The 20758-nt window shown below is 48.6% G+C and overlaps 1 protein-coding gene and 1 long non-coding RNA gene across 6 annotated transcripts in view; one reads left to right on the top strand and one right to left on the bottom strand.

Annotated features, from left to right (window-relative positions):
- Nucleotides 1-20758, bottom strand: part of CAPN10 (calpain 10) — a 33008-nt gene that overhangs the window by 4522 nt on the left and 7728 nt on the right. For all 5 annotated transcript variants that reach the window (XM_079977920.1, XM_079977916.1, XM_079977919.1 and 2 more), the window contains exons 4-13: nt 18493-18624; nt 11701-11897; nt 10260-10477; nt 9661-9802; nt 7909-8075; nt 7128-7411; nt 6212-6414; nt 4409-4664; nt 2932-3137; nt 1556-1601 (exon numbers count right to left, since the gene is read on the bottom strand). In XM_079977920.1, coding sequence (XP_079834046.1) covers nt 1556-1601; nt 2932-3137; nt 4409-4664; nt 6212-6414; nt 7128-7411; nt 7909-8075; nt 9661-9802; nt 10260-10477; nt 11701-11897; nt 18493-18624 — 1851 coding nt within the window. The remainder of the gene's footprint in view (nt 1-1555; nt 1602-2931; nt 3138-4408; nt 4665-6211; nt 6415-7127; nt 7412-7908; nt 8076-9660; nt 9803-10259; nt 10478-11700; nt 11898-18492; nt 18625-20758) is intronic.
- The window catches only part of LOC307217252, a 73388-nt gene that overhangs the window by 50872 nt on the left and 1758 nt on the right, over nt 1-20758 (top strand). The gene's annotated exons all lie outside the window — the stretch shown is intronic.

Genomic DNA, 20758 nt, shown 5'->3' with positions numbered 1-20758 from the left:
GCTTTTGAATGACATTGGCTACTGTTTCTGGGAAGGTTAGATGGTGCTGCCTCAAAGCAAGCAAGTTGCCCCGCACTCTCCTCTGCATTTCCCCCTCACTTTCCTTATTGCACAATGTTTCTCTTGGGAAAACTCGGGGACTGCACAGTCAGCTACAATTGCCCAATCTGATTTTCCCTGTGTGTGCTGGAATCCCACTCAAAAAGAACGACAGTCTGGACGTGCCCAGGAAGTGCAAGGGCAGGGGAGAAGGGCACGCCTGGGAGCCATGTCTGCAGTAACAGGGTGCCCAGAGTCAGCTGAGGCAGAAAGTCCCCAGGTCATTCGGGGGGGGGGGGGCACACGGAGGGCCCCAGAGGATGATCTCAGGGTCCGGGGTGGTTTACATGGGGAGAAGAGGTCCTTGAGGTACTGCAGTCCTGAGCCATTTAAGGCTTTGCAGGTCAAAACCAGCACTTTGAACTGGGCCCGGAAACTAATTGGCAGCCAGTGCAGTGCATTAAAAGAGAAAGGGATTATTATTAGTATAATTACAGTCCTACCTCTTGTTACGTTTGCTTCAGGTTACGTGTTTTCATGTTGCATCCCATGGCAACCCAGAAGTACTGGAAAGGGTTACTTCCAGGTTTCGCCGCTTGCGCAGATGCGCAAAATGACATCACGCGCATGCGCAGAAGCGGCGAATCGCAACCTGTGCGTGCGCAGACGTGGGTTGCGTTCCTTTCATGTTGCGAATGGGCCTCCGGAATGGATCCCGTTCGCAACCAGGGGTACCATTGTATTATTATTATTGTTATTATTATTATTATTATTAATTGAATTTATATACTTCCCTATACCCAGAGGTCTCAGGGCGGTTCACAGAATAAAATCAAAATATAAAACCACAAAATACACAATCAAAATGGAAAAAAAAAAACCCACTCGTAAACAGTTTTGATATTTTGTTTTTTGTACAAAAATCCAATCAGTGTATAAATTTTATGAAATAAATACATGTCAGAAGGCACCCATTCTGATGGGTAACAGCTCTCTTTCCAAGAATCTGGATAGGAATCTTCCAGCATGACTGAGGATCACTGAGTCAGACCCTTGGTCCGTGGATACCTCAGTATTGTCTACACTGACTGACAGGAGTTCTGCTCTCCAGCCCAGCCCTATCCGGCAATGCCACTGGGGTTGGAACCTGGGGCGCTCTGCACATGCACAGCAGATGCTCTACACTGAGCTATGGCCTTTCCCTCCACACGAGGCAGGAAGAGATGAGAGGGGCAGAGACTGAAACTGATGGGAGGAGCCTCGAGGAGGAGAGCCCAGACAAGCCTACAAGTCACTGTCCGCTCTTGGAATCAGGGCGTGCCCTAAGTCAGCCTCAGCCAACCTGGCGCCCCCCTGTCTGGGGCTGATGGGAGTTGTAGTCAAAAACAACTGGAAGGCACCAGGATGGCCTGTTGCTGCTCTAAGCGACTGCCTCCTGTGCCAAGCTGAGAATTTAAAAATGCAATTAAAAACACAATTAATTTAACATGAACTGATTTTCGAAAGTGCCACTTGCCTCTTGCAGCCTTTGCCCCAAGGTCTCCTTGCTCCGAATGCTCTTCCTGTGCAAAAGAAGATATTACTATTGCAAAATACAATGTAGAGCCAGTCCTACATCATTAACCAACAGCTTCAGAGATATCCTGAAGAAGCTTCTTTTGCTTCACACCTTGCCATCACTCACCACCCGACTTTGCCATTAGAGGGACTAATGAAAACATGAGCTACAAATGGCAATTTCTGTTGAGAATGGGAAATATTTATCTATTTTTTTACATTGCTTACACTGGCACCATTGGCATCAATAAAATATTATCTTAAAGATTTCAAAATAGGTAAGGTAAAGGTAAAGGAGCTCTGGACAGTTAAGTCCAGTCAAAGGCGACTACGGGGTTGTGGCGCTCATCTCGCTTTCAGGCCGAGGGAGCCGGCGTTTGTCCACAGACAGCTTTCCGGATCATGTGGCCAGCAGGACTTCTAGCACAACAAAACACCATGACGGAAGCCAGAGCGCACAGATTTCAAAATAAAACATTACAAAGGAGGTCAACTACAAAATGTGGCAGTTAAATATAAATATAAATAAGAATGAGAGAACACATTTCAAAATAAGATATTGCTTAAAGGAAGTCAAATATACCATATTTTTCCGTGTATAAGACTAGGGGTTTTTTTTACCAAAAAATTAGGTTTAAAATTGGAGTTCATCTTATCCATGGGTACTGCTGAGGGGTGCTTTCTTAATTTGGAGTCCCCCAAAATAGGGGGCGTCTTATACATGGAGGCGTCTTATACACAGAAAAATATGGTATTATGTTTTTATTATTTATTACTATGGATTGTTCATTGGTGTACATGATATTTTGTGTATTTTGTTATGTTATTAAAATTACTTTAAAAAACCTAGTAGTGAAAAATTGTTTTCTATTTGTAGTGTGGATCAGTTCCTAGAACAGGACTCTCAAAGAACAGGACTCCCCAGCCAAAATGGGGGGAGACAAGGCAAGGCAGGTGCCCAGTCCTGTTTTGCAAAGACATCCACGTACAGTGGTACCTTGGTTCTCAAACTTAATCTGTTCTGGGAGTCTGTTCGACTCCTGAAACCGTTCAAAAACCAAGGCATGGCTTCCAATTGGCTGGAGGAGCTTCCTGCACTCAATTGGAAGCCACAGAAACACTTACTTCCAGGTTTGCGGCATTCAGGAGCTGATTTGTTCGACAACTAAGCCGTTCGAGAACCAAGGTACCACTGTATTCTGAACCTGGTGCTCTCCAGATATTTTGACACTCCAACTCTCATTGTGCTGGAGCTGATGGGAGTTGATCGTTCCAAACATCTGGGAGGCAACCGGTTCGGGAACACTGATCTAACAGAAGCAAGCATGGCTTTACCTGTCTATTTTGGTAGCTACGATCACCGTGAAGCTGCCTTCTGTATCTGGCAAATATGTAGAAGGAACAATGGCGTAATTCCCTGAAGAGAGGCGGCACAGCTGGCTTACTTCCTGCGAGTAGCAATGTGGCACACAACTAACCACCGGCTCCAAGTGCAGGAAGGAAGACGAAGGCATTTTCACGTTGTTGTTGTCGCTGGGGACCTAATAAGGATTGCAGGCTGTTAAGAAGGCTTCCCTGTGACCCTCAGGTATCGACTCCCTTAAGTCAACGGCTGGGCTCAATTGTAACACAAAACCAAAGCCTGCCCACGAACCATGGTTTGTTTCAGGCCAAGAAACCAGCATCTGAAACCGGGGTTTGAAGGAGTTTGCAAGTCACAGCTTGCGCTAACCACAGTTTGCTCTTATGCCCAAATTCAAAGATGGCTGATAAACCACATTTGAGGCTACCGGTCTGCCTCAGGAAGGAATTGAACTGATAAGGGACAGTAAATCAACACAACCTCTCCAGGGGTGGGGGTGTCTGCTCCCCCAGGTATCACGGAATAACCCCACCACTTGGCCTTCCATCATACATGTCATCTCTTTCATCTGTACCACACCGACTTGCATTTATTCGTGCAAGGTTCAATGTTTTTCCATCGAACCTGCTGAGCCACAGATTTTCCAAGGGTTTGGTGTCTCCGCTATGCGAGTGTGATGGGAAAACAGTTGAATCTCTTCCACATATAATGTTCAACTGTCCCTTACATAGCACAGCTAGGACTAAATTCCTGGGTCCTGCTTTACTGCGCTTGGTTAGCAGGCCTGTTGAGTCACATGCCGCACTGCTTTTGCAGGATACAGATCCTTCTGTAACTCTGCAGGTGGCGAGATTCCTGAATGCGGTTATCTCACACACAAAAACCACCAAAAAACAACAACAACAACAAAAACTAATCGGACAGTTATGATGAGAGTGCATGATGGATCTCGTCTCCAGTTCTCCTTTTTCTGTGAACCGTCCCTTGGATCTTTCCGGGCCCCAAGCTGTTATTTGTCACTGCTCAATGACCCACCCTTGCATCGTGGTGTTCCCCTTCTGTTGTTAGATGTATTGGTTTTTTATGCTTCTGTGCTTTTATGTTTGTACATATTTTATGGGCCAATAGCCGTAAATAAATTTGAATTTGAATTTTGATAAGGGACAGTCCCAAGAAGATAGGAGAGAGAGAGAGGAAGACAAACAAAGACAGAGACACAGAAGCAGAGAGAGAAGCAGTTCCAAACCATGGTTTATCGGTTGTACTTATGGAAGCTCCAACCATAGTGTGGATTCTTAATCATGGTTAGCCACGGCAGAAAAGGCCTGTTATTGTGGGTTGCCACCATCTGGACCTCAGGTGAAGGAGGCACATGAAGAAGGGCCTCAGAAGACGAATGCAGGGCCCGGTCAGTTCATATGGGGAGAGTAGGTCCTTGAGGTTTCCTACCTGGAAGATGTGAAACCCTATTGGGCGGCACTTGTTATCTGGGCAGTGCTGGCGGAGGGCAATCTTGATGCTGCTCTGCCCCACGCCTGTGGGGACGGAGAAAGGGAAGCAGGGGTTGGTGTGGAAGGAAGGGAAGTTGCGGCTGCCACCGGCGTTCTGCCCTTTCCGCCAGCAACCCTCCAGCCGGGCTGTGTCCCACTCGCCCCCCGGGAGCTCTTCGCGGATGGCGTTGTCGGGCGACGGGAGTTTTATCTCACTACAAAGGCAAGGCGAGGAGGGCAAAGAGAAGAGATGGGGGAGAGAAGGGAGAGAGGTGGGGTTAACAAAGGGCACTTCTAGACCACAGTACCCATCATGGTGGTTCTGCGTTAAAAGGTCAACCCCCATTGGTCAGAAAATGGAGAGCGTAATGCTGGTGGACAACAAAAGAGGTTGAAAGACTCTCTCAAGGCAAATCTAAAAAAAAATGTAGTATAAACACTGACAACTGGGAAACACTGGCCTGCGAGCAGTCCAGTTGGAGAACAGCCTTTACCAAAGGTGTCATGGGCTTTGAAGATGCTTGAACTCAGGAAGAAAGGGAGAAACATGCTAAGAGGAAGGCATACTTGGCAAACCATCCCCATGATCAACTCCCACCCAGAAACCAATGTCCCCACTGTGGAAGGATGTGTGGATCCAGAATTGGCCTCCACAGTCACTTACGAACTCACTGTTAAAAACCATGTTTATGGAAGACAATCTTACTCAGCTACAAGGGATCGCCAAAGAAGAAGAAGAACCTGGGTCACCAAACCCATATGTGATCCCTTAAATTGAGATTCATCTGGATATGTTATGCTTCTCTATAATAAATTTATATCCTGCTCCTGCCCACTCCAACCTGGCTTAAGACCTGATTTTGGAGGGGGAACTGCACTGGTTGATGACCTGTAGTGGGGCATGGACCACCTCCTGGTTCTCTTGGAACCTCTTAGTGGCTTTTCATAGAACTGTAGAGTCGGAAGGGACCCAAAGAGCCTTTAGTTCAACCTCCTGCAATGCAGGAATCACAGCTGAAGAATCCATGATGGATGGCCATCTAACCTCTCTAGTTTGAAAACCTCCAGTGAAGAAGAGTCCATAAACTGCTGAAGGAGTTGGTTCCACTGTCAAACAGCTCCTACCGGCAGAAAGTTTATCCTCTTGTTGGGGGAGTTGGGCATGTTTAACATGGGAAAGAGGAGACTGAAAGGAGATATGATCGGCCTCTTCAAGTATCTGTCACACAGAAGATGGAGCAAGCTTGTTTTCTCCTGCTCTGGAAGGTAGGACTCGAACCAATGGATTCAAGTTACAGGAAAGGAGATTCCGACTAAACATCAGGAAGGACTTTCTGACAGTAAGAGCTGCTTGACAGTGGAACAGTCTCCCTCAGAAGGTCATGGACTCTCCATCCCTGGAGGATTTTAAGCAGAGGCTGGATGGCCATCTGTCATGTACGAACTAGTTGAGATTCCTGCATTGCTAGATGTCCCCTGGGGTCCCTCCCAACTCTACGATTCTATGATATAGCACTTGCAGTAACAGTGCCCACCATTATTTAAATCACAGGGTGGGAAATCTCAAGATGCAGCTAAGTTTCACACAGACTGCCAAGCTCGGTGTCACAACACCTGCTTCCCAACCCTCAGCATCTCCAGGACAGAACTTGTGTCTGAAACTTTGGAGAGATGCTGCCAGCCAGAGTTGGCAAAACTGAGCTAGATGGACTCATGTACCACCTTCCCTCCCCACGTTGCATTTCCTTTCTTCTGGATGCACCTGAGGGAGATTCTTCCGCTGGAGAAGACCCGAAGCAGGAAGTTGCCCTCAGCATCGTTCAGGAAGGTGCTGGGGATGACCAGGTAATAGCCAGGAGGAAGGTCACAATGCAGGTGTACCTCTCGGTTGTAGGAGTGGCAAACGGTGCTGGAAACTGGAGGAGCAGAGAGGGTCTTTGGGAGGCTGAACTGTTTCTTTTCGACCTGGAAGGTGGAAAATCAATGGCAGTGCTGCAGAGGTCTTACAAAGTCTTACAAGTGGTCAAGGCAAACACAAAGCAGGAACACAAAGCATTCATGTCCCCTGGAAAGAGCTGTTTGTGCTTTCCCCCAGGAACCCACCCCAATGTATACAAAGAAAGCCCCCATAATCTGACCTGAGAACCTGTTTTGTGCTCAACAGTATTATTATTTATTAAATCTGTATACCGCCCACCACCCATACATTCCAGGGCAGTTCACAAGATAAAACTACAGTCGTACCTTGGATCTCGAACGGCTTAGTTGCTGAATGTGAGTGTTCCAGTTACTGAACATTTTTTTTGGAATCAGAAATCAGGAATTTTGGAATCAAAATTTTAACAAGGAATGGGGGGGGTGTTATAATCTATTTTAAAAACCATTGTAAACAGCTAAACTCATTAGTAGAATTGGAATAACACTTGTAGTTTAATTTTGAATTTTGGATATAATGGAGATGTAAAAGCTTTGGATTATTATAAAAGATGCAGGAGGAAATGGTTAACAAAAGGACCCACAAAGGGGAAGAGGGAATTTCAGGAGAATCTTGTCTTTCTGCTGGTTGTTGGATAATTGACTGTAAAACTTTAAACTGAAAAACTAAATAATTGTATTTTTAAAAAAGAAACATTCTGTATAAGGAGGCGGCCCAGATCCCCACCCACGCTGCTTGTTACCTTCCATATGTGGAGCCCCACCGCATGGTAATTTTTGCCTCGGATGCCATCGTTTAAAGCGGGATCTGCTTCCACTAAGCGGGGCCAGTTGCGGATCCTGCCCGCCCAGTCGGTGCTGTGCTTGCGGTGTTTCTGCAGGAGGGCAATGCACACCTCGCTCTGCTCAAAGACCCTCAGCCAGAACTTGGGGTTCGTGGGGAAGGTGCTGTTGTTGCGGCAACCACCTGCGGATTGGCCCCTCACCCAGGACCCGTACAGCTTCTGCGTGTGGCTCAGCACTCTGTCTGTGGGGAGAGATGGGAAAAAATACCGCATTTTTCGCTCTATAAGACGCACTAGACCATAAGATGCACCTAGTTTTAGAGGAGGAGAACAAGAAAAAAAATATTCTCTCCCTCTCTGATCAGTGCCTCTCCAGCAAAGCGGGAGAAGAAACGGAAGGTGCTCCGTTTCTCCTCCCGCTTTGCTGAAGGGACGCTGCACAGCTCTCCCTCTCTGCGCAGCGCACCTTCAGAGAAGCAGCAGAAGAAATGGAACCCCTTCCATTTTCCTCCCACTTCGCTGAAGGGGCGCTGCACAGAGAGGGAAAGCTGCGCAGTGCCTCTCCAGCGAAGTGAAGCCAGGAGAGCAAGAGGGATCGGTGCGCACATTTCCCCTTACTTTTTAGGAAGAGAAAAGTGTGTCTTATAGAGCGAAAAATACGGTATGCACACATCGCATCACTGAGCCAGAGCAGCATTTGGGGTCAAGGAGAGACCGCATCTCTTTCCTTGTGTCCTACCGGTGTAAAGGCTCTGAAGCTGTCCTTCTTCGGTAATCGGGTACCCAGTTATGATCTCATCAAATTCCGCAAAGAACTCCTCCTCTTCAACCCAAAATTCTCCTTCCTGGATCTGGGACAACAGCTCTGCAGCAACCACAGGGTCCAGTTGGCTCCACCCTGGACCACTGAAGATCAAGAGGCAACAAGGACAAAAATGAATGTCAGTGTGGGGGGTTAGAGTGTCGGACAAGGAGCTGGGAGACCAGGGTTCAAATCCCTGCACGGCTCACTGAGTGGCTTTGGGCTAGTCACTCAGTCTCAGCCTTATCTACCTGATAGGGTTGTTGTGAAGATAAAATGGAGAGGGCGAGAGGTATGCATGCTACCTTGAGCTCCTTGGAGGAAAGTTGGGGTATAAATGTAATAATAGATACATTTATTATTAGTAGTAGTACTATTATCATTATTCACAATGTTGTTCAGTGTTTCCCAAACTTGGGTCCTCCAGCTGTTTTTGGACTACAGCTCCCATCATCCCCAGCTAGCAAGACCAGTGGTCAGGGATGATGGGAATTGTAGTCCCAAAACAGCTGGAGACCCAAACCTGGGAAACACTGGACACGGTACTTTAACGAAATACAAAAGGTTAAGTCCCTACAGCAAAATAGAAATTTCCCCTCAACTAGCCCTGCAATGTTACTCTGAGGCACAGTGGGAAATTAATATGGAAGCTGCCATTTTAATTTCCCACAATGCCCCAGGACCAATGCTACATCCAGGGCACTGGGGAAGGGAAATTAAAATGGCTCCTCCATGACACCCCACAAGAGAGAGGCCAGGGCAAGCACAGTGTTGGCTCCTGCCAGACCACTGGTCCCCAGGCATCTGCCCAAGCATGCTGAATGCCAACCGGGCTGGCAAGTTGGGCTCCCAGGTGAAACAGAGAACTACGGCTCCTGTGGTTTTAAGAGGTGTATAGAAGACAAGGTATGCCGTCTGAAAGTTTGTCTTGTCCACAAGTCCTTAAGGTGGAGGAAGGGGCTCTGTCTTCTTCCTCACCTCGACACCTGCCTGAGAGGCAGCCTATCTGGGCATCTCCCACTCTATGTCTGGTTTGGCCCGACAGAAAGAGCAAAAAGTTGCCATGCTTCATTGGCGCAGAAGCAGAAAGACGAGAATGGTTGTTGGCACACAGGCCAGTAACAAGCAGTAAAGGTAGGTCTACATTTCCTGTCTTCTCCTTGGCGAGCATGTTAGCAAAAATATAACCCTCTTCCCATTGGGGCGCACTGCCCCACCAACCTCAGCCAGCCCCCACCTGCCTGCCTCCTTACTTCCAAGCAGTCCAGAAGGTGGCCTCGGCTGTCAGATTCCTCCTCCTTAGCCTCCATGTTGCCCTTGTCAGGTTCAGAAGGGATGGGGGCGGAACTAGAATGAGATGGCTCTGCCTGTCATTGGGCTCTAACGCCACCTAGGGTTGGGCTCCCTGCATGTTGCCCTACCAGCCTCAACCAGCCGTCAATGTCCCCCTTTACAGCCCTTCAAAGAAGGGAACTGGGCTGCGAATGGAGCAATTAAGAGTTCTGCCACCACTGCCAATGTATGCAGAATCCTCCCGAACCGATATAAGCAACTCGCTTCCTGGTTTGAGGGCAGACCTGAAGAAGCATTTATGGCGTTTGCAAATGGCATCCGATGCAGACCCACGCAGGGACAAAAGCACGGCACAGGGGCATCCTTAAGAAACTGGCATGTGGAACGCCCACTCACCCCTCCCTCCAGGGCCCTTTCCAGCAACGCCTCCCCCAGGGGTTACGGATCCGCAGCAGGATGATCTCCTTCCGGGACACTTTGGAGAGGTCTTGCATGTCGACAACGATGAAGGCGTGGAACTCCCCCAGTTCGCTGGTACCTGGGCATGCAGAGAAGGCAAGCAGTGGTTAAAAAAATGTGCAGCGTTCGTTTCACCCCCGGGGAGAGGGGAAGAAATGCCCCACAGACATGCAAACATCATCTCTTTGCAATGGCAGCTCCCAGTTTATGGAACCCCCTTCCTATTATCTTTCTCCAGGCATCAATTCAAGGTCTATTTATTTGCCGAAAACTTCAGTGCAACCAGAGTAATTATGCTGGGATAATAGTATTGCTAATGGTTTTGGTTACGCTTTTGGTTACTGCACTGTGTTTTAGATTATGGTTTTGAATGCTAACTGCACCTCAGCAATGAAATACAAAGGTGTGATTGTCAAAACCTTGAAAATGAAGACTGCTTACAACAGACGCATTTCAGAAAGCAGCCTGGCCATCCACAGGCTTCTTGCCCAGCTAAATTCTGAGACTGAACAGGCTTTAAAGAGCTCCATGTTTACCTTGCCGTGAGCTGAAGACGGAGCAGCTCATCACGCATTTCTCTTTCAAGTTCATCAGTCTCCTAAATACAGCCTTCTCCAAAACTTTGCCTGCCCTCTCCCTTTCTGTGCTCCGGCCTGGGTCTTTTAGGGACCACCTCTCCGCTAGGCCTCCTGTCAGATCCACAAGAGCGTCAGCAACCTGGCCTGCCCAGAGCTGTTCGTAAGATCCATGCACCCTAGAGAGAGAAAACACAAAAACTCCAGGACATCATACCAGTACTTCAAAAGAAAGCTGAAGTTGGTGAAAATATGTAAAGTCCCTGCCAAACCTTGGGAAATCCACTAGTGCATCAGTTAGTGGCAAATGTATCAGAACTATTGAGGCGAGTCAAGCCTACTAAATATTTTTGGTGGCTAGAAGCTTTCGGATGTGTTTTGCAAGACCAGGCAACTCTGATACATTGGGCACCAGCAGCCAAAATTATCCACATGAATGGAAAACGCTATGTCATCCGCACCTATTTTTGTAAGGAAGAAAAATAAGTGCACCGGATTTGGAAAGCATTTAGAATCCTGCTGAAAATATTTTTGTTTAGAAAAATCTGAATAGGTAACTAACTTTTCCACAAATTCAGAGTCCTCACTATGCAGAAAGCACAGCTAAGGGCAATTCTGGAAAAGAAAACAAGGACTGCAAAGGACCCACAGGCCACGTTTGCATGTAACACTAAACCATGGTTTAGTACTGCATACAGGAATGGGAATGAGGCTGAGCCAGGCCTTGGGCTCAAACACTCCCCACCCAAGTGACTCCCATGTTGCTGGGAGAGGGACTGGGCCAGCATTTCCTTTCAGTTCCTCCAAATCTTAGCTTCTTGTTGAGTGTGAACCAGGAGTGGTGTTTCATCACAAACCCTGGCCAGTTTAACAAGCCAATTCCACAACCCATAATTCAACAGTGGCTTGTTTTAAAACTGTACAGGGCATAATTTTTCTTGATTTTATCCACTGGGAGAACCCCATCAAGTCACAATAGGAACTGTCGTCCTATAATCAAGTTCCTGGGATTTCTGGGTCCGTTTCTCTCCCAGAAGTTAAGGAGACCTTTTGAGCCCCTAGAGGGTAAATGTCTGGCCTGTCACTTGGCTCTGCCCAAGGAGGAACAAGGCAACACAATGGACTGATTGTCGGTCCTAAAAGATGATCCGTTTGCCCTTAGGGAATTATCAGGGAAATCCTCTCATTTTGTATTAATTCCCAGTGTCAAAGTAACAAAGCCAGGAAAGCTTTCAAATGTTTACGCCCCTTCAGGGTTCTTCCAACCACTTCGATGTGTGGAAGATCACACACAAAAGGAACACTCAGTGCAACCAAGACTTGTTTGAAATTTGCTGTGTGAATCTGTGCAGCCAGGTACACAGTTTGCAATCCCCTCCAGGGCAAGTCCCTCCACACGTACTTGGCATAGGCCTTTTCCAGGAGAGGGAGCCAAAACACATCTTCTGTCTGGCACTGCGAGAAGCAGAGTTTGCCCCCCAGGCAAGGCAGGCGGTCGTCTATGGTCACCTCCACCCAGTGCCCAAATTGCCAAACCCGGCAAGTGAAACAGCCTCTGTATTTCTCATCTCTCCAGCTGGGCTGACCTGGAGGTATCACCTGCGAAAACAAAACAAGAGCAAGTCAGAGGCAACAGGAGCAGGCAAAGGCTTTTGCATTCCACGTCTGTGCAGGCGCCCAAAGACTCCTTTCCTTCCTGCCTTCTTAAAACATAGCAAGATTCTAGTCCTTATGGCTACAGGAAAAAATCTTAAAAGCATATGTGCAACCTGGGGACATGGCACAATGAGCAGGGCAGTGTTTTGGTAACTTATGGCCCCTTGTCTAATCTTCCAAACACACCTTGGCCAGACATCCGTATTCATTCTTCATCTCATTTCCTAAATAGAAACTTCTGCTTAATATGTGAAGTTTAATCTGACTGGGAACCAGCGGTGAGATTTGGAGTGATTTAAAGGACCTGTTTTGAATCAAGCAGGTAATAATAATGCACTAAAAGTAGAAGTACCATCAATGAAAGATGGGCAACTTGACTGAATTAGCAAAAATGACGGCAACAATTAGAATGCAATCTAATCAAAATCTCAAACAGGAATGGAAATGCATAGAAGAATACATGTCCAAAAGAATTTATTGATATGTATAGACTGATTTCACAAAGTTAAGTTAAACAGATATATAAGAATGTATGTTTAATTATTAAGATACAAAAATACAATCACAATAATAAAGTTTTAAAATAATAACAAGGAAGTCACGCAGTGGTGGAGGGAAGACACAGGGCAAGAAATATGAAGCAAATAAGAAATGGCTATATGTTGGTACATAATGGAATGTGAAAATGTGACTTTATAAATATATGTATTACTATGTGTCAGGGAACTGCCATCGGAAGGACAGGTGGTGAGAAGGCTTCAGGAGAATAGGAGAGCCTCTTCTTCAGCAGAAGAGGGAACCAGTAGGGGGAGTGCGAGAGCTCCAAAGGAAAGGGAGTCGGAGGGGAGGCTCTGGGATACTTCCAGTGGGAACAGCGAGGAGGTATCAGAACAGCCCTTAAGAACTCCCACCCCCCGCCGGAAACTGTCACGCAGGGAATCCAGGAGGCGCATGTCTGTGAAACAGCTTTTATGTTGGAAACGCTTCCGCAAACGCCCACTGTCAGATTCTACCAGCGACTGAGGGAGCCATGCTCAAGGGCTCCTCTCAAGGCAGGGTTTCACTACACTGAGTGAGCTCTGAGGGGATCGAGTTTCAACGCACAAGCAGCTCATTATCCCACCACAGCAATCTGACAGTCCCTGAAAGCAGCTTGTGCAAAGAGAGGCATCATGAGCAACCCAGCCGGAGCCGGAGATGGGGGAGCAGCTGCAGCCGGTCCTAGCCTGGAAGAAAGGTACAGGATGTTGGAGGTACAGTTAGCTCTGCAAACGGCGAGGTTGGAGGAGAGGAGGGCTCATGATGCAGAAAAGGGGAAAGCCGCCCAGCTCTCGAGGAAAGTGCCAGGACTGGTGCAGAAGTTTGGGGGTGATCCCAGGAATTATCAAGCCTTCAGGACTGAGATGCAATATGCCCTCAATCTGCAGTTTGATGATTTTCCTGATGAGGATTCGAGGGTTGCTTTTGTGATTGGGCATCTCGAAGGCCCGGCCAGAGATTGGGTGAGACCACTAATGGCAGCCAATAATGAAGCCCTAAGGGACACAAGGAAGTTTTTTCGCGCCATGGATCTGATGTTTTCCAGCGAGATTGAGCAGGGAGTGGCGCGCAGGCAGTTAATGGCGTGTAAACAAGGGAACCGATCTGTCCGTGAGTACTGGACTGAGTTCACCATGTTGATCCATAAATTAGGATGGGATTTGTCAGCGGAACCGATACAAATGCTGTTCGAAGAAGGACTATCTTCGGCAGTGAAAGACGAACTTTCCCGGGGGCCCAGGGGGAAGTCTATGGACCTTCTGACTAAATCAGCGCTGGCCATAGGCTCACGCCAGGAGGCCAGAGCCTTGGAGAAGCGGGAAGGGAAAGGGGAGCGTTGGAGGGATTTCCGCATTCCAGAGATGCCAGAGCAGCCTTCTCTGCCAGCAGAGCCGATGGAAATCGGAACAGCGCGCGCGCGCGCGCAATTTCAAACCCCAGTGAAGGGCGGAAGAAGGAGGGAAAAGGCGCCAAGAAATGTTTTCTCTGCCAACAGCCAGGTCATTTTGCCAGAGTTTGTCCGCAAAGAAAGGAATGGCAAGGAATGGCGGGAGCTGTTGGGGAGGAGGGAGAAGGAGCTAAGGAGCAAGTAAAAGCCAACGCCTGGCTGCCACCGACGGGGCACAGCAGCCAGGCCAAGGAACAGTAAATGTGCCCACGCCAGAACCCCCAAGACCAGCTCTTGTAATAGAGGTATTGCTGGAGCTGGCAAACGGACACCCACTAAAAGTGAAGGCGTTACTAGACTCAGGCAGCTCCTGCAACTTTATGAGTAAGGAGTTTGCAGCCGCCCATCAGATACAAACCATTCCTTTAAAAAATCCCCTGCAGGTGACCACGATTGATGGGAGGGCGCTGTTGGGGGGAGAAGTAGACCAGCAAACTGTCCCCATGACAATGAGGGTGACAAGACACACAGAACGGATAGCGTTTAATATAGCCACGTTGGGAGGAGCGCCCATCATTTTGGGGATGAGCTGGCTAGCGCTGCATGATCCGCTTGTGGGATGGCACCAGAGAGTGGTTTCCTTTGGGTCAGCACATTGTATGGAACACTGCACAGAAAGAGGGGGCCAAGTAGGGACTCAGGCCACGTTAGCAAAGATAGAAGCAATGGAACAAGGTAGGGTACCACGACAATATGCAGATTTTGCCGACGTCTTCAGCGAAAGGGAAGCAGATAAACTACCCCCGCACAGACCCTTTGACTGCCAAATCAACTTACTTCCAGGGGCGCAATTGCCAGTGGGCAAGGTGTATGCAATGTCTGACAGAGAAATGCAGGAGCTAAGGGAGTTTATTGACAAAAACCTCAAGCGTGGGTTCATCAGGGAGTCACGAGCGGTGGGGGGTAGTCCAGTGTTCTTTGTAGACAAAAAAAACTCGGACAAACCGAGATTAATTGTGGATTTCAGGGCCCTAAACGCAGTGTCCGAACCCGTGAGCTTCCCTATGCCCAGAATCGATGACATTCTGACCCGGGTGAGAAAAGGGAAGATTTTTACCAAGCTGGACCTGAGGGGGGCGTATAACCTGATACGTATGAGAAAGGGAGATGAGTGGAAAGCCACTATGTTCACCCCCTTGGGGGCATTTGAGTACTGCGTTATGCCCTTCGGCCTCCAGGCGGGTTCCGCAGTATTTCAATCATTCATGAATCACGTACTAGGACCATTGCTGTACAAGAACTGCGCTGCGTTCTTGGACGATGTACTGGTGTACTCGGAGGATGAAGAGCAGCATGTGCGAGATGTGCGAGAAGTACTGAGCAAACTGCAAGAAAACCAGCTGTGGGTGAAACTGGAGAAGTGTCAGTTCCACACCAGGGAGGTGGAATTCCTTGGGTACCGGCTGTCGGACAAGGGGCTGGCCATGGATCCTAGCAAGGTGCAAGCGGTGCTGGAATGGAGGCCACCGAAAACTAAGAAAGATGTGCAGAGGTTTTTGGGGTTCGGAAACTTCTATCGGAAGTTCATCAAGAACTTCGCCCATTTAACAGCCCCCGTCACGGATTGTCTCAGCAGTAAGAAGAAATTTGTCTGGACGGAAGAAGCGCAGCGAGCTTTCGAAAGTTTAAAGAGGGCGTTTGCTTCGGAAGAACAACTCTTACACGTGGATCTGCAGCAGCCGATGAGGGTGGAAACCGACGCGTCTGACAGAGCGGTGGGGGCCGTGCTTCTGCAGCCAGGAGCGAATACGTCGGAATGGAGGCCGTGTGCCTTCTTCTCGAGGAAATTGAACAAGTCTGAGAGGAATTATACAGTGTACGACAGAGAATTACTCGCTGTCCACGAAGCGTTCAAGAGATGGAGACACCTGTTGATTGGAGCGCAACACAAGGTTCAAGTGCGGACAGACCACAAAAATCTAGAATACTGGAGGACAGCCCGAGTGTTGAACCAGAGACAAGTAAGATGGGCGCAAGAGTTCTCCAAGTTCAATTTTGAGATTCGCTACGTGCCAGGGGCTGAGAATGTCAGGGCGGACGCTCTCTCCAGAAAACCTGAGTACTTGGAGGGGGAAGGAGGGGCGGAAGAAAGACATATCATCTCAGAGGACCACTGGGTTTGTGGGGCGGCATTGGTGGGGCAAAGAGAACTGGTAGAGGGTATTGAAAACGATGAATATGCCCAAGAGAAACTTAGGGAACTCAGGGAGACAGGTGAGAACGCAGGGGGGTTTGAGGAAAAGAACGGAAAACTATATTACAAAGGGGCGCTCTACATACCAGGTGGGGAACTAAGAGGGCGGGTGCTTAAGCAGTTGCATGACAGCCCCACGGCGGGGCACTTCGGGCAGCACAAAACCATGTGGTTGGTTACCAGGGAGTTTTGGTGGCCCAAGGTGCGGGAGGACGTGCGGGAGTATGTCAGGGGATGCGACAGGTGCCAAAGAGCAAAGGGAGAGAGGTTGGCGCCAGCGGGGTTATTAGAACCCTTACCCACCCCAGAAAGGCCATGGGAGATGGTATCCATAGACTTCATGACCGATCTACCGAGATCCAAAGGGAAAACCGCGGTCATGGTGGTGGTAGATCTACTAACTAAGATGTGCCACTTTATAGCTTGTTCACATGCAGTGACAGCGGAAGAAACCGCAAGGTTGTTTGTGGAGCACATTTTTAGGTTGCATGGCGCCCCCTTGAGGGTTTTGAGCGACAGAGGAAAACAATTTACTTCTAGGTTCTGGAGGAAACTAATGAGCATGTTGCATGTGGAGGTAAGTTTTTCCACCGCCAGGCACCCAGAAACAAATGGGCAAGCAGAAAGGGCAAACGGGGTTTTGCAACAATATCTGAGGTGTTATGTAAAGGACAGAGAAACGGATTGGGTGGACTGGTTACCTCTGGCAGAATTTGCCTACAACAACGCGGAGAACGTGTCCACAGGGATGAGTCCCTTTCTAGCCAATTATGGGTGTCATCCTCGGGCGTTTCCAGGAGAGGGCGGGGGAAGGTGGAGTGTACCTGCAGCGGAAAATTTTGTTGAAGAGATGGAAGCGATCCACCGTCAGCTCCAACTCAACTTAGAGAAAGCCAAAGAAGAATATAAGAAGCAAGCTGACAGAAATAGGAGGGAAGGCGAAACCATAAGGGTGGGTAACCGGGTGTGGCTATCCACCCAAGGACTGCCGTTCAAGGGAGGGTGTAAGAAATTGAGACCCAAACGGTTGGGACCCTTTGAGGTCATACAGCAGGTCAACCCAGTAGCATTCAAACTCCGATTGCCCAGTCACATGAAATTGCACCCAGTATTTCACAGGTCATTACTGTCGCCATACAGAGAGGGGTGTGAGTGGGGGGAACATGAGAGGGAGGTCACCCGGACACCCGTCATAGAAGAGAGAGAACGCAACATGGATGTGGCAGGGATCATTGATTCCAGGTGGAAGGGGAATCAGGTGGAATACTTGGTAGAATGGGAGGGGGAGGAAGAGTCAGAAAACGCATGGGTACCGGCAGAGGAAGTCAAAGACGAGATTTTAATAGAAACGTTTCATCGGCGTTTCCCAAGTAAACCACAACCAGTGGCAAGGTTTAGGAGGGAACACTTCGGGACTACAGATGAGGAAGGGGAATTTGAAGGGTTCCCAGAGTCGGAAGTGGAGGTGGAAACAGATTCCGACGAAGAAGAGGAAGAGGGGGAAAGAGGCGGTAGGCCGTGGTTAGAAGTGTTTGAATCCTCGGAGGATGAGGGGAGTTCCTTCCAGGGATTTCCGTCCTCGCCGCCAGTAAGAAAAGAGGCGGGAGGGGGTGAAGGGGGCCCTGGGGGGGAGGTGGATGTCAGGGAACTGCCATCGGAAGGACAGGTGGTGAGAAGGCTTCAGGAGAATAGGAGAGCCTCTTCTTCAGCAGAAGAGGGAACCAGTAGGGGGAGTGCGAGAGCTCCAAAGGAAAGGGAGTCGGAGGGGAGGCTCTGGGATACTTCCAGTGGGAACAGCGAGGAGGTATCAGAACAGCCCTTAAGAACTCCCACCCCCCGCCGGAAACTGTCACGCAGGGAATCCAGGAGGCGCATGTCTGTGAAACAGCTTTTATGTTGGAAACGCTTCCGCAAACGCCCACTGTCAGATTCTACCAGCGACTGAGGGAGCCATGCTCAAGGGCTCCTCTCAAGGCAGGGTTTCACTACACTGAGTGAGCTCTGAGGGGATCGAGTTTCAACGCACAAGCAGCTCATTATCCCACCACACTATGTAAAAATTTCTTATTTGTATTGTGACATTAATAAATAAAATCAAATAAAAATAATGCAGTAAAATGCACCTTACGTTTCAGAGGCACTGTGCCAAGCTAGGCTTCCTGGTGCCAAAACAGATAGTGAGTCAAACATCCGCAATTTGTTGTCCTCCAAGTGTTTTGGACTGAAACTCCCATCATTCCTGACCATTCATCATGTTGGCTGGGGCTGGTGGGAGTTGTAGTTCAAAACATCTGCAGAGAACCAGACCGTAAGAACATGGATCGTCTCCCAATCAAAGGAGCAGCACTGTCCGGTACCTTGGCCAACAAGTATTTACTCTTCTGTAAAGCGGCACAGGCACACAGGAACCAGCAGTCTCCCAGCATCCCTTGCTTGACTTGCCACTCATATTGATTGTCGGAAAATAATCGAGGTGTAGAACAAATCTCCTGGTGGGGGAAAGAAACAGTGCAAGTTTACTGCTAACTTTTTATAGAGCCAACTGTATTTCAGGATTAAACAGAAAGGCTCTGGGATTCTGCTTTGAGTGGTTTTACAGAACAGATTGGTTCTATTCCTTGGAGGTTTTTAAGCAGAAGCTGGATGGCCATCTGTCACGAATGCTGTAGTGGAGATTCCTGCAACTGCCTGGGGTTGGACTAGATGACCCCCAGGGTCCCTTCGAACTCTACGATTCTATAATTCTATTGCATGTTCTGTACTTCATCATTTGTGACTAAGTCAGTGCTCCCCACCCGACTCACTTGCTACCTATTTTGAAAAGCTGCAGAATTAGTCAGATCATGCAAGTAAATTTATTATTTTATCATTAATTTGGGCTGGTTTTTTGTAGTTAAGCAACATGTTTTCCTCAAATTAAGCATGAGGCAACTGTGTAACAAGTCACTGCTCTGGAAAAATCTGGAATGCTGTGATCATACAGGTGCTCATTATCTATAAATGGGCAGCTGCTGTCATGGGTCATAAATCAACCCTCAGATGCTGTGCACAGAGGTGGAAAATAAACCTAAGGCTTTAAGAATGGAGAAGCAAGTTCTGGGGAGAGAAACAAATGGTACTGTAAGTTTCCACCAGCTAATAATAATAATAATAATAATAATAATAATAATAATAATTTATTATTTGTACCCCACCCATCTGGCTGGGTTTCCCCAGCCACTCTGGGCGGCTTCCAACAAAGATGAAAAATACACTAAAATGTCACATATTAAAAACTTCCCTGAACAGGGCTGCCTTCACATATCTTCTGAATGTCAGGTAGTTGTTTTTCTCTTTGACATCTGATGGGAGGGCGTTCCACAGGGTGGGCGCCACTACCGAGAAGGCCCTCTGCCTGTTTCCCTGTAACTTGGCCTCTCGCAGTGAGAGAACCGCCAGAAGGCCCTCAGCGCTGGACCTCAGTGTCTGGGCAGAATGATGGGGGAGGAGACGCTCCTTCAGATATACTGGACCGAGGCCGTTTAGGGCTTTAAAGGTCAGCACCAACACTTTGAATTGTGCTCGGAAACGTACTGGGAACCAATGTAGGTCTTTCAAGACCGGTGTTATATGGTCTCGGTCGCCGCTCCCAGTCACCAGTCTAGCTGCCGCATTCTGGATTAGTTGTAGTTTCCGGGTCACCTTCAAAGGTAGCCCCACGTCGAGCGCATTGCAGTAGTCCAAGCGGGAGATAACCAGAGCATGCACCACTCTGGCAACAGTCTGCAGGCAGATAGGGTCTCAGCCTACGTACCAGATGGAGCTGGTAAACAGCTGCCCTGGATACAGATTTGACCTGTGCCTCCATGGACAGCTGTGAGTCCAAAATGACTCTCAGGCTGCGCACCTGGTCCTTCAGGGGCACAGTTACCCCATTCAGGACCAGGGAATCCTCCACACCTGCCCGCCTCCTGTCCCCCAAAAACAGTACTTCTGTCTTGTCAGGATTCAACCTCAATCTGTTAGCCGCCATCCATCCTCCAACCGCCTCCAGACACTCACACAGGACCTTCACCGCCTTCACTGGTTCTGATTTAAAAGAGAGGTAGAGCTGGGTATCATCCACATACTGAAGAACACCCAGCCCAAACCTCCTGATGATCTCTCCTAGTGGCTGCATGTAAATGTTGAAAAGCATGGGGGAGAGGACAGAACCCTGAGGCACCCCACAAGTGAGAGCCCAGGGGTCTGAACACTCATCCCCCACCACCACTTTCTGAACACGGCCCAGGAGGAAGGAGCGGAACCACTGTATGACAGTGCCCTTAGCTCCCAGCCCCTCAAGACGGTCCAGAAGGATGTTATGGTCGATTGTATCAAAGGCCGCTGAGAGATCCAGCAGAACTAGGAAACAGCTCTCACCTTTGTCCCTAGCCCGCCGGAGATCATCAACCAGTGCGACCAAGGCAGTTTCAGTCCCATGATGATGCCTGAATCCCGACTGGAAGGGATCCAAATGGTCCGCTTCTTCCAGGCGTGCCTGGAGTTGTTCAGCAACCACTCGCTCAATCACCTTGCCCAAGCTAAGACAGGAGCCGATTGTTTCGCACCAACATAACCTCCACTTGCCCCATCCAACACAAA

This window comes from Podarcis cretensis (assembly GCF_951804945.1).
Source record: "Podarcis cretensis genome assembly, chromosome: 5".
Taxonomy (NCBI): domain Eukaryota; kingdom Metazoa; phylum Chordata; class Lepidosauria; order Squamata; family Lacertidae; genus Podarcis; species Podarcis cretensis.
The sequence above is the reverse complement of the archived record's forward strand: the minus strand, read 5'-3'. Positions and strand labels throughout refer to the sequence as shown.